This window comes from Xiphophorus maculatus, chromosome 4 (genome assembly GCF_002775205.1).
Source record: "Xiphophorus maculatus strain JP 163 A chromosome 4, X_maculatus-5.0-male, whole genome shotgun sequence".
In the NCBI taxonomy this organism is placed as follows: domain Eukaryota; kingdom Metazoa; phylum Chordata; class Actinopteri; order Cyprinodontiformes; family Poeciliidae; genus Xiphophorus; species Xiphophorus maculatus.
Window position 1 is genome coordinate 30,282,079 of NC_036446.1, and position 17,691 is coordinate 30,299,769.

Consider the following 17,691-nt stretch of genomic DNA (forward strand, 5'->3'; position numbering starts at 1 on the left):
CTAACCAGTTTAAAATACAGTCATTCAGACCAGAAATTTTATTAGACATACAAGATTCAATATTTAGGACACAGATGATTGGATTAACAATTATATTTATTTAGGTTCCAGCTTTATTAGGTAACAAAACAGCAGACAGGGAAGCAAGAAAGGCAACAATAGGACGAGTAGACAATAAATACAAGCAAATCAGAAGCAAAAAGTATTATTTAAACAAAAATTGAGGATAAGGTGGCAGAAAGAATGGAATGAAGATAACAAATGAAATCATTATCTTCCTTTGATAACATCTCACCTATTGTTTTGACTAGGTGACGAGAGTAGAAAGGAGAAACTATTAGCAAGATTAAGATTTAGACATACTGAATTTAAGAATTTATTATTCAGAATACACTGACATAATACAGTGGGCAAGAAACGAGAAAAGCAGAATATTTTATTTAATGTGTGGAAGATATGAAAAACAAATTAGATTAATACTGGAGGAATTTAGGAAAATTAAACATTTAATTTAATAAATATATTACAACAAAATTCATATAGTAAAAGTACTAACATTTTAATTAGGTTTTTTGTTTTTTGGGGGACGGGAGGTTGGAAAATAAAATTGATCAACAGAATATGATAATACTTGTTTAAAATAAGACATTTTGAACCACACCCCGTGCCAGTAGATGGCGGTAATGGACACTTTAGGTTTTTTGCCAACCGCCAATAAAAATCAAGAAGGAGCACAACGGAGAAGAAGAACCAGCGTGACAAGTCTCGCGATGCTTCTGATCTTCTGAGTGCCAGACAGACACAAACCAGAGCAGACAGACAAACAGACGCCAGAGGACGGAAGGCTATCATGGACCCGAACACGACAATTCTGCGAGTGAAAAGAAAAAGGGGGACAGACCCCGCAGACGCTTTGTTGCTGGCGTGCAAGCGCATCCGGCCCGAGTCAACCCAGAGCCCGGGGGAGACGGTACCGGAGCCAGACGAAGCTGAGGTGGAGAACTCTGTGTTCAAACTCGTGGCGACTGTAGCGACCCAGGTGAGAGGCCCGCCGCGGTGACCACACAGTTAGCCCAGGCTAGACACGCAGCCGGTGGTGAGCATGACACGGGCCGCTCCGTGAATATGGAGTCGCCAGTAGCGGACAGTACAAACACAGAGCTGGTGTCGTAGCTGAGTGGCCAGTAGTAGGGATGTTTTTACAGCGGTAAGGTGTTTGGAGACAAAGCCCGCTCTGCTGTTGGTTAGCATAGCGGAGTCGCTAGCCTGTGTGCTATGCTAACCGAGTGAAGTGCTCGTTTTGTTGACGTTGAACCTTTAATGCTGCGGGTAGCTAACCTGTATCTACAAGCATTTAAATGCTAAATATATTAACAGAAAGCTTTTTTTTATTAAACATTTTGACAATAAATACACTTATGCAACATAAGTTTACTTCCTCTCACTGTGGTTATAAATATTACATCATTTGTCTTCATGTATTATACTAAATAAGAAGAAAAATGAGTTATTTTTTTCTATAATAATAGAGGGTTAAAACTATACACGCAGGATAATAGAAAACTATAGAATTGTGATGCACACGTATTTATATATTACGATACATATCAGTGATTGGCCCACAACTTTCAGAAGCCTCACATTTCAGTTGAGAATATCTTTTAATAATTTCATGTAATTTGGTTTTTTTAAACAGATTTTTCTTTCCTTTTTTTGTTCTCTGTAAGCCAAAGTCGTCTAAATTACAAACAACAAAGCCTTGAAATATTTCACTGAAACAAGAGCCTGTTCCAAGTTTCTACACGTTGTGCTTCATTATTTATTTTACATTATATTTAAATTACCTAATTACACTTTCTGAACCATTTGAAAGAAGGTTTGTTTCAGTTGTTTTACATATTTGACCAAGGTAGTCAGTCTATTGTTTTTGTCAGTTTTATTATAATTTATTTTCCATTGGCTGTTCTACTCCTAATTTCACTGAACAAATTAAAATTGTTTTTCCACGTTTGACCAAGCTTGTGAGGCTATTGGTGCATTTCAGTGTGCTTTACTGGTGCAGGGTTATAAAATAAACTTGTAATTAAGTGCAAAGAAAAAAATAAACATTTTAAATGAGTTCAGCTGGTTTTTTGAATCAGATCGGTATCAGGAATAAAAAGTGAATCGATGCAGCCCTAGTTTTATTCATGTGAACTGGTCAGTCTGGTCATTGAGGCTGTTCACATGTCGGTATTGTTTCCTTCCAAAAACACTAAAAGTATCTTTTTGTTGTTTTAACTTTCTTGATGTATTGAAGAAGTCAATAAGTGGTTGTGGTCTCATGTAGTATGAAGGACCATGTCTTGGTTTTATATATATATATATATATATATATTTTTTTTTTTTTAATTTATTTATTTGTTTGTTTTTGCTTTTTTCTTTTCTTTTTTTTTTACACTTGTTACTATGGTGACAACACACATCCTCTTCTCATCAGGATGCTCCGGTCCAGACCCAGGTCCGGCAGGCCCTGGCCCGGCCCCGCGCGGCCCACGCCCTGCGCCCGTCCGCCTCCAGCTCCCAGCGGATAATGGGCGACCTGCGCAGCACCAAGTGGAGCACCCGCAGGGAGGAACGCTACAGAATCCTGTCCAGCCACCGCACGGGGCTGCTGCGGCCCGCTGAGCAGGAGACCCCCCAGGCTGAAGCCTCAGAGGCCGGAGAGGAGAGCAGGACGGACAAACGGTGCGGGGTGGGGGAAATCCAGGTGGTGGATCTGGTCCAGGAGGACGAGGAGGATCCAGACAAACAACAGAGGAAGGTGAGGAGGAGTTCAAGTTTAAATACTTAAACTACTTTACAAGAGACGAGGCCTGAACAGTCATCGTGAAGATATGTTGAATTAAACATACATATGAGGGTATATATGAGTTTTATGTATCTTATGGTTATGTTTTTGCTAATATGTATTTGCTAATATTTAAAGCTTTAAATCGATTTCTACTTGTGTCAATAGAATATATCTTGTATTGTATTCTATGATTAGAGTAGTAGCATTCATGCTAGGTGTGGATGACATGGACATGAAGTTTTATCACAATATGTTGTGATATTAATGTGATGAGAAATATTTATTCAATTTTGTGTAACTTTATGGCAGCAGTCATCTCCACAAACAACACAAACAAAAACTTTCCACTTGAAACAGAAAACACCAGTTACATGAAGAAGTTTGATTTGAATCACTAAACTAAACACATTAACTGCATTTAATTACATTTTCCAATGGATTAGTATTTATTGATACTTTCGTTGAACAAACAGTGGAAAAACAGTAAAATTAACAAACCAGGCAATATGGATGGTTTTTTAATGTTAATTGGAATTTATCATGACAATCAAAATTCTTGTGAGAAATTTATCACAAACGATAAGATAAATGCCCAACCCTAAGTCAAAATGTCTTGTACATATTTATCATATTATTACTGCTAATGATTAGCTTCAGTTTATCAATTCACTTTCACCAGTAATACTCTTAAAAATGTATATTTTATCAAGTTTTAACATCAAATTTAACAAAACCATGACAACAGTAATCAACTTGCTGCATTAGAATGCTTTATTAAATCCTCTATGTGACCAGGACTAAAATAAGTAAGCTTGGAGATGAACACAAATGATTAATTTGTCTTGAACTGCATCATCGTCTCTGCTGCTGCTGCTGACTCTCCGTCTGTCTGTCCAGACGCTGCCGTCAGACCCGGAGGTGATTCTGTGCAACAACACCAAGCTGCTGCGGGAGCGGCTGGCCGTCTCCGGGGAGAAGCCGGGGGTGGAGCACCGGGAGCACGACGACGACTACGTTTACGACCTTTACTACCAGGAAACGGTCACACTAGGCTGGATCCAGGACATCCTGTCTGTCAGGGCCTATGCTGACGACGGAGAACTGGTGTGTGTGGATGGATGGACGGACAGATGAATGAGTGCTGAAATCTGAGTGAGTGACTGAAGAAATGGGCTCACTTACTGCAGAGGGGCTTACCCTGCTGCTGCCTTTATTACTGAGTAACTAGTATTACATTACCCAGTATTGTTTTAGATTTGTAGAATATTAATTTTTCATTTTAACAATAGAACTCCTTGAAGCGTTATTTATTCACAAACTTTAGTCCAAATGTGAACATTTTAGATTTGAGTGTGCAGCTGTCAGCCTTCAGCATGCTGCCACATAAACGCTGCTCCTCCTCCTCAGGTTCCAGATCTGGTGGTCCGTGAAGAGGAGGTCTATGACGATGAAGACGACGAGAATGAAGAAAGCAACTGGAGGAATGACTACCCCGATGAGGACAGTGGTTCAGACAGCGACAGGGAGCAGCGCTATGGAGGTAGGCCTCTTAGTGCTGAGATGATGGGAACCTCAGCTCTGCTCCTGTGTGCTGATGGCTTTTACGTTTTGTTTCTAATGAAAATCTGTTTTCATGAACATAAACCTGATGGTGTTTATGGTGACATTAAACCAGAGATGGAGGATCTGTTAATGTAGCTGTGGATAAAACCTTTCTGTCTCAATGAAGTTTAACTCTTTAAAGCTGCAGGATACTAAGCAATTCTAAAAAGGTGATGTTGTTAAATATTGTAAAATAAATCCATTCTTTCATAATTAAATATTTTCATCTGTCATTCCAACTCTTAACATTATCATCACAGTCAGTTACGGCTAATAGATATTGCGCTCCAAACAGTCCTTTGCTCTTTTACTTCTGCACATTACAGTTTGTATAAAGTTACAATATGTAGTTGTGTATAAAAGAACTGCCCTGTTTTTTTATGTTTCTTGTATATTCACTGACAAGTATGTCGAACTTTAACGGACTCATTGCCAAGGAGCGTGACAGAATGAGGCAACGGGATCCTGGAGTGGAACCCACAGCTGTCCCAGGATGTGTTGCATTTAAATGTTTCATATCATTGAAGAAATGTTGCTGCTAGAGTAAATATAAAACACTCTTTAAAAATGTTTAAGGAAAAATATGACCAACAGACTTTGCTGTCAGGTGAACTGTAATACGCACATTTACTAAATGAATAATTAACTGATTTATCACAGTTTTGAACACCTGAGTTCACATTCACCAGTCACATCCAGAGATGACAACTTATAGAATAAAAACATCAATAAGTAACTTAAATATAATATATAAAGAGCTTATCTCAAATTTGCAAAAATGAAAAAAGATTGGTGATCCTCAAAACTTCTGTGATTGACTAAAGTGGAACTTTCAATCTCATTACAACCGACTTAAAACTATCAGAGCAATTCAGGGAACAGTGACACTGAGTCAATGAATGTCTTTGTATCAATCTAGTATAGTTTTGATTGTGTTCATCCATCTCGTTTTTTTTGTTTTTCTGTATCCAGACTACTGGGAGGAGGAGCACTCCTACTGCAGGAGGGACTGGCAGCGCTACCAGAAAGACGTGTTGCAGGAGCTGGGCTGCAGCGGCGAAGACGACGACGAAGACAAATATGATTCTGACTGACTGCTGCACCGCAACTTTCCAGCTTCCTTTTCCACAAGATGCCTCGCTCTACGAGCTTCTGTGTAGCAGAGTGCAGAATAAAAAAAAAAAAAAGGAAAACAATCCTAACTGTTCAGATCCCCCAACGTTGGTGTGGTGTGCCAAAGTACTGCAGCGTTAGTCCCGATTCCAGAAAGCTTCCTGCAGGTCGGTCGTCTCTCTGCTACACACAGGCTCAGGGAGGGAAGGCGTTTCCAGAAGGAACCACAGCGTCTGTCTTTATTTTTAAGCTGTGCTAGAGTGAATCCGTATGTGGGTGTTTGTTCCACGTGAATCGTTGCACATTAGTGTGGTATGCCTCGTACGCTTCGTGCCGTTCAATACTTCTGTTAGCGAGTCGTCTCCAGACACGTGTGTGGGTGTGTGGTTGCAGTTTTTAGGGTGTTTGCATTCTGTGCATGGTAGCGCATACATGAATTAGTTTGTTTTGTTTTCTGCATATTGTGAAAGGCTGGTGCGTAACTTTCTGTTGTGGATGTGTGAGTTTGTGGTTTGGGGAAGAAGAAAAAAAATCCAGTTTGGAGTTGGGAACGTTTCTGGAATGCTTGTTGAAATTAAAAGTTTCTGTAAATATGTAGATGTGTAAACAAAGAAAGCTTTGAAAATAAACATGAGTCTGTTCTGTTACTCTGCATGAAGAACAAACAGCTTTGGTAGAAGATTTATGAAACAGTTTATTGCAGAATAAAGTGCAAATACTACATAATTAAAGGCAGGAATAGTGAAACCAGCCATTCGACATAAAAGGAAGAGGCTTCTCTCAATGGGAAGCAGCAATATGCTAAACAATAGAAAAGTACCTGTATGCTTTACCTTTTGGACAATTTTCCTTAATTTCATTCCCACTCAGTGCCTTACTATAGCAGAAATTGCCTTTACATTGTTTTTCACACATCACTTTACAACCACAAACATTTCATTTGAATTTGGGGAGAAATAATAGCTAACTTGACTGTTTTCAAATAGTGTGTGAACATTTTTGCAAGGCTAACAGTTTTCAGCAGTTCTTTATATTTAATACATATTTTTCTTTTGGCTTTATATCATGACAGTTCCTCATCAAGAACATAACCAGAGTAGTGTTTTAACGTTTTCAAGTATTTTTTTTTGGTGTGCTAAAAAATGGCACTGTGTTCCTAGAAAATGCATAATGTATGTTCAGCCACCAGTGTGACTGTAGTAAGTCATGATGGGTCATTATGCTTCTCCCTATTTTTCTCCCTACATAAATCTGCGTATGGCAGCATTTTCAGTGCGTGGCAGCAGCATGGTGAAGAGTACAAAAGATGAGAGCTGCTTGTTTCCCTGTGTGGAGAAACAGGCTACTGGCTTTTGTCCGTCTCTGTCAGCACACAGAAGCAGGTGTACTGGGTGAGGAACGTCAGAGAACCTGCAGAAAGACATGTTAGCAGACCGGACATATTGAGATATTCTAATATCTTACAGTGCCTATAATTGCATGTTTTACCCTTCTATTGCTTTTACAAATCAGTCATGATCAACAAAATCAGTTTGGTTTTTTTTAACAACAAAAAAAAGTTAAATAAGAAACATATTTAAAATCAAGTGAATAAGTTAGTTCACGTGATACGTCATTAAAAACATATACAGTGCCAATCACTTCCTCTCGTTTTCTTTGTCTCTATAGTGACAACCAAAGACTCTGGTTCTTGATCACATGACTCGCATGATGCAAGAAATGTGTTTCCATTGCAGTTTTACCAAATACACTAATTTTGATACAGCTGGAAAAACCATCTCATCCTAGCACCCTTTTCTTTTTTTCTTTTTCAAAAGTAGCGTGTTTCCATTTAGTGCATTTATTTTCATAATTCCAATTTGCACAATTTTAAGGTCAATGGAAAACGCAGCTACTGTCACTGGCACTTCACTCAGGAAGCATCTATTCCACTCATGGTGAGACCACTAGCATCGTTCGGCTGGACCTCTGTTGAATTAGGTGCAGAGTATCTACATAATCATTTATTTTACATTACTCTTTTTTACTAACTCTTTTTTAATATATAGAAATTGATTTTACTTAGCAAAAATAAAAACTCCGTTATATTATTTGTCCAAAAAGTCGAATATTGCTGCTCATGAATGAATTGTAAAACATCCCAGGATGTGTGGCGTACTCACGCAGCAGCTTGATGATAATCGGAGGTCTTTTGGACTCCGGCAAATAGACGCCCAGGAAGTAGATGGGAACACCAGACAGGGCGATTGCGATCCCGATCAGGGAGTTCAGGGTGTTGCTGTACAGAGGAACGGCCACCAGGAAGACAGCACACAGGCAGAACACCACGGGGTAAAACAGTGTGAGCTACAGAAGGGCAAACAGGAGAGAGGGGGGCTAGAGTAAGGACGTTCTATTTGTAAGAAAACATGTCATAAAGCACTTAGCGTTAATCACATAACTGCTTTTAAACTAGACTGAAAAATTCTGTTTATGTTGTTTTTATATTGATTAGTTCAACCAGGTTGTGCTTTAATCGCATCTCTTCTCTTCTAATCAACCCCAATTGAGATAAATGACCCAATAATGTTACTTTGAGAGGTCTGGGTCTGTCAGGCTGCTTCCAGCGAAGGTAGATCTGCCCGGCGACAGACAGACCCATGAAGAACCAGTAGCTGAAGCTGTAGTAGTTGATGAGCTGGAAGACGTCTTCCACCGTGAGGTAGATCAGTGACATGATGCACTGGGCAGGCAGGGGAAGAAAGAAAAAAGAAAAACAGGAAATGTTTCAGATGAAGATATTTAATCACAATCTACAGTCAGAAATGGTCCTTAAAGTTCCTTATTTATTTCCAACAGTGTACAACAATGGTTTTGAGGCGTTTCATACCAAATACCTCACCAGTAAATGCAAAAATGTCCATCTACCGCCATACTAAACGCCATTTGGAAGCAATAACAGCATAAGAAACATTCACAGTTTGCTTGTATTGCTGTTTTTTTCTAAGACAAAAAACTATTTTTATCCATTTCCAAAGTACGTGGAGAATATTTTGTTTTATTTGATTTGGAAAGTGCTCTAAGATGGCATTTTCGACTTCAGCCACATGGTTCAAACATGTGCAGTGATATATTTCTGCCACTAGGTGTCACCATTCAGATTAATTTAAGGTTGATTTCTTCTCTTACATTGAAAATCAGCGCAGGGATTGGAGTGAATCTGTGAATATGGATCATGGACAGAGCATCTGGGAGGTGACCCTCCCGGGACCCTACAAAGAACAACCTGGACACAACAAACATGAATAGTTTTAATGTCAACATATACAGTATATAATACTGTTTATTTTTGCTTGATGAGTGGATAAATGCGCAGTACCTCGAAGCAGCTATAATGGAAGCATTTAGGCCCCCGTAACAGGACAGCGCTACAGCAATGGGGATGATCCAGTTCATGACCCCCAGCGTGTGATCTGCAAACGTCTGTGGAGAACACATGGAGGTGACATTATGGAAATATTCTCATTAATATATCCTGATCAGACGCAGACTGTTAGCTCACCACTGCCACAGCATCGCTGGCCAGTATTGCACTGACATCCAGAACAGCGTAGTAGGCCACGTTGGTGAGAATGTAGATGACGGTGACAATGGGCATGGAGATGGCAATGGACAGCGGTAGGTTCCTATAACAGCAGCACACCTGATCATTTAGAAGTGTTCAGACTTAATTCTTTCTGAATGGGTGGCAAAGAATTGGAAAAAAAAAAAGAAGTAATAATGACCTCTCTGGGTTTTTGATCTCTTCTGTTACAAAGTTGAGGGTGTCCCAGCCGGAATATGAGAAGAGTGCAGAGTACAAGGCCAGAGCAATATCACCGGGGTCTGTGGACGAGCCCTGGAAGGATGACTTAAAGTTGTCTGTGTAGCCTGAAAAACAAAGGAAGCTGTTTACAACTCTATCCAAATAAGTAATTGTCATCACATTGTGGACATAAGGCAAGGTCACGACTCCTATTGGTAACCTGATTAAGGTTTGCAGTAAGAACGAATGCCAAGTCATTGTCTTCAAGTCATTGTCTTCAGACTATGTCTGACTGTAAATTTACACAACACACTCAAGTTGCATTTTAGACTTCAGTGAGGCGTGTTAAATGTCAAAGTTGGGGAGTGTGCGAGTGCAGGAGAAAAAGAAAGCCAACTGGCTTGGCTTGTTTGGGAAAATTCCCAATATAAAACCTCCTTTTCCCTGAAGAGAACAAGCTCTTCTGTATTTGTTTACGTGATTCTGAACAAAAACACTTTGAGTTGAGAGTTATGCTCAAATTTGCTAGTTTGCATAAATGATGTCTCAATTTACAGTTAGCCAAAAACTATCCATTTAAATTAGAATCAGCTTGACCAAAAAATATAATTTGTTACATAATTGACAATAAATTAGTGTTTGGTTTTAGGTGTTCACAGATACATCCTGGGTTATGGTTACAACTTGTATTAATTAGTAGCATATGCTTTTCAATAACATTGTTATTGTTCCATGAATTAATCCATTATCCTACATGCTTAGGATCACAAAGGGTGCTGTTACCTCTCTTAGAGGTCAACGGGCGATGGGATAAACATGTATGATAACAGATGGATGGACTTATAAACTTATAATTACCAGGTTGTTTAAAATATACTCTTATATAATAGAACTGCTCTGCTTAGCGTGGCAGTATGTTGGACTAACTCTGTTACGTTGCTGATTTTCTAGACTTTTGTTCATAATTTTTTGGGTTGAGGCATTGCTTTAGTTTGCCTGGTCTCTCTGTCCAACTTTCTAACCCTCACAGACAAACAAGAGAAGAAAAAGCAAATGACACTGATTAGCAATGGTGTCATCAATGATAGGTAGTAGGTCTGCTGTCCGGACATTGAGGTGTTAGTGCGTTATGACAGTCAGGTCATAACTCTACTCACCCTGGCACAGCCTGAAAATGCCAGTAATGATAATGACAATGAGCGCCGCCACCTTTGCATAGGTAAAGATGTCCTGTACACGGGTGCCCCACTTTACATAAGCAGAGTTTATGAATGTCAGTAAACCTGAGGAGAGAGGAAAATGTCACACATAACCCAACAAGGACATGAGCAAACAACAGAGGAACATTGCACGATTTAAAGGTACTTACATATGCATGCAGCAGCGACGAGGCGGGATGCTGTGTACGGGGGCTCACAAGTTGGGAACAGTGGTTGTACCAGGTAGTTTGCGAACGTAATGGCTATGACGGCCTGGCTGGTGGGTTCAATGATCAACAGTGACGTCCACAGACGAATGAATGCAAGGAAGCCACCAAATGACTCCAGGATATATGCATACGAAGCCCCTGATTTGGTGATTGTGGTGCCCAGCTCAGCATAGCAGAGGGCCCCAACAACCGAGAACAGGCCCCCAATGACCCAGATGACTAGAGACAGCCCGTAGGAGGCGCTGTAGATGAGCACGCCCTTGGGGGAGACGAAGATGCCAGAGCCGATCATGTTTCCCACGATCAAACTGACCCCGTTGAGAAGCGAGATCTCCTTCTTGAGCTTCATTTGTTCTTTGGAATGATCCTGATGAGAGGAAGACTGACTGGCACTGCAATACGACTTGTCGGTTCCTTCACCGCCGGCCATGATGGTGGTCTTGGAGCTGAACCAGTGGGACCTGCGCCAGGATGATCCTACCTCCTTGTTCCTAATTGACAACCTTGGGCACAACCTGTCCAACAGATCCGAAATACAGTCTTTGTTATTAAAACAGAGCTGAAATGTTCAGTGGCAGCTTAGAAAGCAACAAAAGGCCTCCTGTATCATCTGTACTCCACAAAGGAGCAGCAGTGTTTAAAAAGAAATGGAGGTCTTGAAAGTGAGCTGTGCGTACCGTTGAACTTTAACTTTCATCTTTGCTAAAACATTAGAAGACACTGTAGTTTTAGATGCTTTTATAAGGCTCACCTGTCATGCATCAAATCTGTGTCATGTAGACATGAAAAATGCACCAGGCAGAAAAGGCGTGGCCTCTGTAGACGTTAGCAAGACAAGCCATGGCATGTGCCTGATGTTGTAAGTTTTAAGCTTAGAACATCATGTTTCCACCCTCCCCTCACCAGAGTTCCGTATAAATCTGGTGAGGGGAGGAACAGTACCAAAAATAACTCCTGGATACAAACAGGAAGCTGATTACATTGTTTATTGCTCATTCTTGAGAAAAAAAAGTCAACTCTAAGGAGAAGACTTCAATGACCCAATGTGTTGTTCAATGTTGCGTCTTGTTCAAATGAAGAACCACTTTATTTGAAACTCTGTCTGTTCCTTAAACTTTTACAGTGTGGTAAATGTATATATATACATATATATATATATATATATATATATATATATATATATATATATATATATATATATATATATATATATATATATATATATATATATATATATATATATAGACACAAATATATATATATATGTTACTGTTATTATTTGTGAACAGCAGACCCATATACAGGATACAAATATCTATATTTTTGCAACATAGCTCCAGCTCTACACTGGTTGGAGAGAATCAGTGGATATGAATTTTCCAACTTTGGCCACAGATTCTCAATTAGACTTAAGTTTGGACTTTGACTATACCTTTTAATACATGTATTGGTGGCCATGGTCTTAATGTTCTTTATAGCTCAACATGTCTAGAAAAATTGTTCGCCGACATGTTAATCCGGGAGTTGGCAACTCACGGCTCTTTAGCGCCGCCCTAGTGGCTCCCTGGAACTTTTCCAAAATGTTTGAAAATTAAAAAAGATGGAGGTGGGAAATATAATTTTTTGTTTTAATATGGTTTCTGTCGGAGGACAAACATGACACAGTCATTCTTAACGTTTTCCAATGCTATAAAAATGTGTAGAATAAATATAAAATATAAACATTTCCGTCAACAAAGATTTGCGTCAAACCCTGTAACATGGTTCTTCCAGCTGGGCGGGGTGCGAGGCAGGTGGCTGCTGTAAACAAACTGACGGTGTGTGGTGGGCCATGGAGAGCAAAGGGGAAAAGAGAAAAATAGCTGAGGAGAGATTCTACTATTCTTGGACCGAATCATTTGCATTCATTGTCAATGCGGAAGAATCACCTGAACGTTTGCTCTGTAGCGAGAAGTTGTCAAATAACAAAAAGAGTACCGCACTTTCCGGACTATAGAGCGCACCTTACTGTAAGACTCGCCTACAAATGTTTTGAAAAAAAAAAACGAAACATATATATAAAAGCCGCATGGGTCAACGCGTGGGGAGAAAGTAGCGGCTTATAGTCTGAAAATTAATGTGGAAAGACATTTCCAGGGAAGGCGCTACATTAGCTGCCGCGTCAAGATTAAAGTTGCATCTTACATGTCCGTAAACAGAAGTCACATTAAACACTGCATATAGGCACATAGGCAGGATTGTGCCTATATGCCACAATCCTGGCATATAGGCACATATTTAGTAACAAAGTGGTTGTTTTTATAAATTGATTAGTGAGTTTTGTCAGTATATATTTAGAATGACTCTTAGTGATATTATTGTGTTTAACATCCTCAGGTCTGAGGATGGTTGTGTTGGTTATGTGTCAAAAGAGAAGGAAGCTGCTATGTTTTGCCATTGCACTGACTTGCTTGGCATTTGCACAGAAATCAAACTTAAACCGTATTAATTTAATTTTATATACTTTATCTTTTCAAAAGGTTGCTGTTTTATTTTATAACTGCAGGTTGTGTTTTATTGGACTCCGTTTGTTGCCCAGACAAGTGGCACGTTAAGCACGTTCTGTTTTGTTTTTTTCGATCACACACTTAACGTGATTATCTACAAGGAGTAATTGTTGTTATGCAAACTGCATTTGGGAGCAGATTTTTTGAGTTCCAAAAGAAAAAAAAAATCATCTTTCCCTGCCGTATCTTCATAATAAAAAGGACATCAAAAATCGGATTTCTTTATTGCATTTATTTAATTTGATCAATTTTATCAACGAAACACAATACATTCATATTGTAACAGGAGTTAAACTTAAAGCACCATCGTACAACAGAGTCACGTGGTGCGTCATTCCGTCCAGGACGCACAGCAGGGAAAATCAACATTTAATCATGAATGTACGCACTTAGTATTTTAGATAAAATAGCTAATATAAACACTTAATCTGATCAGATGACCAGGCAGTCCGTGGCACATGTAACACTGTGACACAAACAGACTACGGATGGCCAAGACTTTCAACTGTTACAGAGCTGGGATTATGTCCATCTCAGCATAAAAGAGCAAATTATTTTCACATAGCAACGTTTTCTCCTTAAAACATAAATAATGATGGCGGATAAAGTCTTAAATCCAACCTTTTTTTTTTAATTATCCCGAATTCACTATTTTTCATACTTATTTAGATTTAGAAAAACAATCAAATCAAATTTCGTACATATTTCACTTTTCAGGATGTGGGGACCTCCTGGCTTTGTGCCATTTGTTTTTCTACTCGGTGAGTATAAAGGAGTGTATGAGGAGCCATGACTCAGGTAAACATGACAAAACCTGGCCTGAGGAAAACCTCATCTTCACCCATTTCTCTATTTGTCCACCTGCCTTCGAAGGAAATCTCAAAACCACTTAAAATAATGTATAACAGCAGGCCCTCGTAGTTTACATTTCACTGACATTCAGTCCAGGATAAGGAAGTAAATCCCAAAACTCCCCAAACAAAGTTAGGACATCACACAGTACTAATAGTGAAGATAAATTATTTCAATAAGTAAAAAGTATTGAAGTTAAATCATTTTAACTTCAATACGGAAGTTAAATAATTGCAGCCATATCATTGTTGGGTTTCTATTTTTCCTCGTGTCGATAAAGGCTCAGATTTGGCCGAACATCTGCCGCGAGCGACTTGAAAACAAACATGAAAGGAACCGCCGCCGCAGCGCGTGGTTTCGGCCTGCATTAAACTGGCAGGCGTCACATTTACTTTCCGCTCGTGAATTTCAAAATACAACCAAATATCGAGTAATTCAATTTTCTATCTCCTATCTACTCAGTTGTTCAAACGGAACTTGCTCTTTCATTTCAAACGGTTTTCATATTTAGTTTAAACCTCGTCTCCAACCTTTTGCAAAAGCATACAATTTAAGACGGCGTCTCTAACGATATTCGTGTAATCTTTTTCCTGAACTCACTTCCTGTCTCGGCTTTGTTTCGCTCGCTTGTCGCAGACCTACCTCTTTTGTCCCGTTTCTCAAGCTACCAAAATAAAAACAGTGATTCCGAACATCAACCAGAGATAGCATAAACCCCGGATGTAACTGTCCGGTCTTACCTCAGCTGTTGGGTTTTTTGTTTGTTTGTTTTTTCCCAATTATTATTTCCTCCGTTGGTGTTTATGACCGGCAGCCAGCCCTCACAGCTGATCCATCTGCAGCCAGTAAACAACAGCCTGCTGCGGCTGCTGCTGTTAGGGGGAGCATCATGTGACGAGGCATAAGCATCCTGTAACACAACATGTACTATCTGTACAATACACCTTAGGACACATGATGATACTTCAATAAATTATGATAACATACAACAAATCCAGATTCTGACACATTTATGCACAAAAAGAGACCACTCTGTGATGACAGATTAAAAAAATAAAAATAAACTAGGGGCTTCAAGTATTTGTTTTGCAAATAAAACAAGTCACAAAATTGTGTTCATCTCCCTTTACTCTGATACCCCAAAAGTAAAATCCAAAGAGACACACTGCCTCGCAGCATAGAGGTGAGGTGCAAGAGTAGATTTAAAAGTTTCTGCTTTGTTGTCTGTAAAAAAAAAAAAAATTGTAATAGTAGATGTTTTGCCAACTGGGTCAACGGAGATTGTACTTTCGAAGAAATAATCAGACATCAGTTACAGAAACCTTGAAAATATTTACATCCTTTCTGATAACCTGGTCCAGAGTGTGTCCTCGATTATACGTTATGCTTATTTGATATGTGAGTCAGACCAAAGATTTCAGGCTCATCACACAGCATGGGTGTTGAAATCTCGCATGATTATCAAACAGTCATAATCAACTCATACGACAGATAAAAGCTCATTGAAAGTCAGTCGAAAAATTTTCCACGTATTTTGGGATTTTGTAAGGAGTTAATGTCAGAGCTTGTTTCTGGTCTTTTACCTCAAGTCCCAGAAATTCAAAAGAGTCAACATTTCCCAGGAAGACTTTTTTTTTTTTTAGTCAGTGAGTCCTCTTTTATCTTTACCTCTTAGCAACACAAACTCATACTTTACTCTGCATTTTGCTCTTTCAGACACGGCAGCAACATGTTCGCTAAACGATGCTGTGTACTGTCTGCGTGGCTGATATGAGACACTAATTGGTAGAAGTGTAAATGAAATGTCTTTTGCTGAAACTATTTGTATATGCTAGGCAGCCATGTTGGACTTTGACATCAGGCCTAGTGGGAAACCTACAACTCTTCCACTCAGACTTTTACCAATTCTAAATCTGTTTTGCGTCGTGGACATTTTGTATTGAGAAAAGCACGAGGAAGACTCTTTAACCAGTTGAGCAGTGGCAATGTCACGATTACTGTGTTTACCGAAGTCTTAAATGTTTTAAAGCAGTTGAGAACAACTAAATCAGACAGTTCTGATACGTCAAAGTCCGTATCAACCCTAAATCAAATGGAGATTTTGTCTGTAATATTATCAGCGTTTAAAGCGTAATGACTTGTGTAGCTCTGTGGTACCAGAACCATGATGCTAACAGATGTTTCCGGTCTTCCCAGTCTGACCCAGAAAGTGTGTGAAGAAGAGAAACGTAATTAGAATGACTTTGACAGAAGCATGTGGCAGAGGAGGGGATCCTGGAGGGCATGTGTCCTCTGTTTTCATCACTGTGTCAAGTCAACAGCTCAGAACAGAAACACAGGAAGGTTCTGGACGAGTTCATCAACTGTTACACAGGTGGGGAATAAAACTGGCTAAAACAACATCACTGTTGGACAATGTCTTCTGCTTCATGCTCTCTGTAGTTGAACTGGAGAGCTCCAGCAGTCACAGACTGCTGCATCCCGAGTGCACAAAGTGGCTTTAAAGGAGACCCTTCCTCCCAGCAGAGATTAGCCTTCACAACCATCACTGCTCCCAGCAAACTGTAACTTTTTGCTTGCAGTTTTTGTAAATTCTTCTTCTTTGTAAATTGTGCTTCTTGTAAATTGTCTATTATTTTTATGCACACACACATTTCTGTAATCATTGACTCATTCCATATTTTCTTATTCCCCATTGTTCAGAATTATATCAAACGAAACCATAAAACAGCAGTTTTGTTTGAACAACAGCAGAGAGGTTTTGTTGGTGCGAGATTCTGTTGTTAATGTTATAAAAACCCTTACGGTTAGTTGTAGTGTACAGTTACTCCCACTAGATGTCACCAAACATCCCAGATGTACCTTTCAGCCTAATTATGGTGACATTACGTGTCTTGCAAAGAGGTTACGACTTTTCCACGTTTTACCATATTCACAACACAAACGTAAGTATATTTCATTTGGATTTCTATGAGATCAACACAATTTGGTGCATATTTATGAAGGGAAAAACGATTCGTGTTCTTCAGTTTAGACTTTGAAGCACCGCCTTCAGCTGCGTGTCTTTTTCTACTAGGTCTCTACAAGCATTGTACATCGAAAATTTCTTCCATTTTTCTTTTCTTTTCTTTGAAAGAACATCTGTGAGAAGCTATTTTCAAGTCCCAGATTCTCAGTCGTGTTTGGGTCTGGACCATACAAACCCATCCTGCTGTAGAACTGGCTGAATGTTCAGCGTCCTTGTCCTGCTAGATGAGCTGAGCCCCAGATTGAAGTCCTGTGGAACATTTTCACTCAGATTTAACAAAATCTAAGGGAGGGGGAGCCACGTTTAATTGGCTGAGATTAAAAGCTATCAAATATATTATTTGTTGAGTCAAGCTCAAACATAAAGATTACGCTCCTTTCATCAGATTGTAACTTTATTTACACAAGATTATTCTTTACACTTTTACAAACTGAACTTGCCGATTCCCTAAAATCTTCTACTTATAATTTCTTAATTTATCTCTGCTGAACCAATCAAATCAAA

At 39.3% G+C, this 17,691-nt stretch overlaps 2 protein-coding genes across 2 annotated transcripts; one reads left to right on the forward strand and one right to left on the reverse strand.

Annotated features, from left to right (window-relative positions):
* The first annotated feature begins 776 nt into the window (after positions 1-776).
* On the forward strand, positions 777-6,121 carry slc7a6os (solute carrier family 7 member 6 opposite strand). The gene is made up of 5 exons (XM_005802503.2): positions 777-1,039; positions 2,480-2,803; positions 3,731-3,937; positions 4,241-4,373; positions 5,408-6,121. Exons 1-5 carry the CDS (start codon positions 851-853, stop codon positions 5,527-5,529), a joined length of 975 nt encoding a protein of 324 aa, XP_005802560.1. The 5' UTR covers positions 777-850; the 3' UTR covers positions 5,530-6,121.
* Positions 5,557-15,009, reverse strand: slc7a6 (solute carrier family 7 member 6). The gene is made up of 10 exons (XM_005802504.3): positions 14,900-15,009; positions 10,702-11,276; positions 10,490-10,615; positions 9,313-9,457; positions 9,090-9,213; positions 8,907-9,010; positions 8,717-8,813; positions 8,121-8,270; positions 7,711-7,894; positions 5,557-6,958 (listed from the first exon to the last, which is right to left on the reverse strand). The coding sequence occupies exons 2-10, from the start codon at positions 11,189-11,191 to the stop codon at positions 6,891-6,893; spliced, it is 1,488 nt and encodes a 495-aa protein (XP_005802561.2). The 5' UTR covers positions 11,192-11,276; positions 14,900-15,009; the 3' UTR covers positions 5,557-6,890.
* Positions 15,010-17,691: the final 2,682 nt, after the last annotated feature.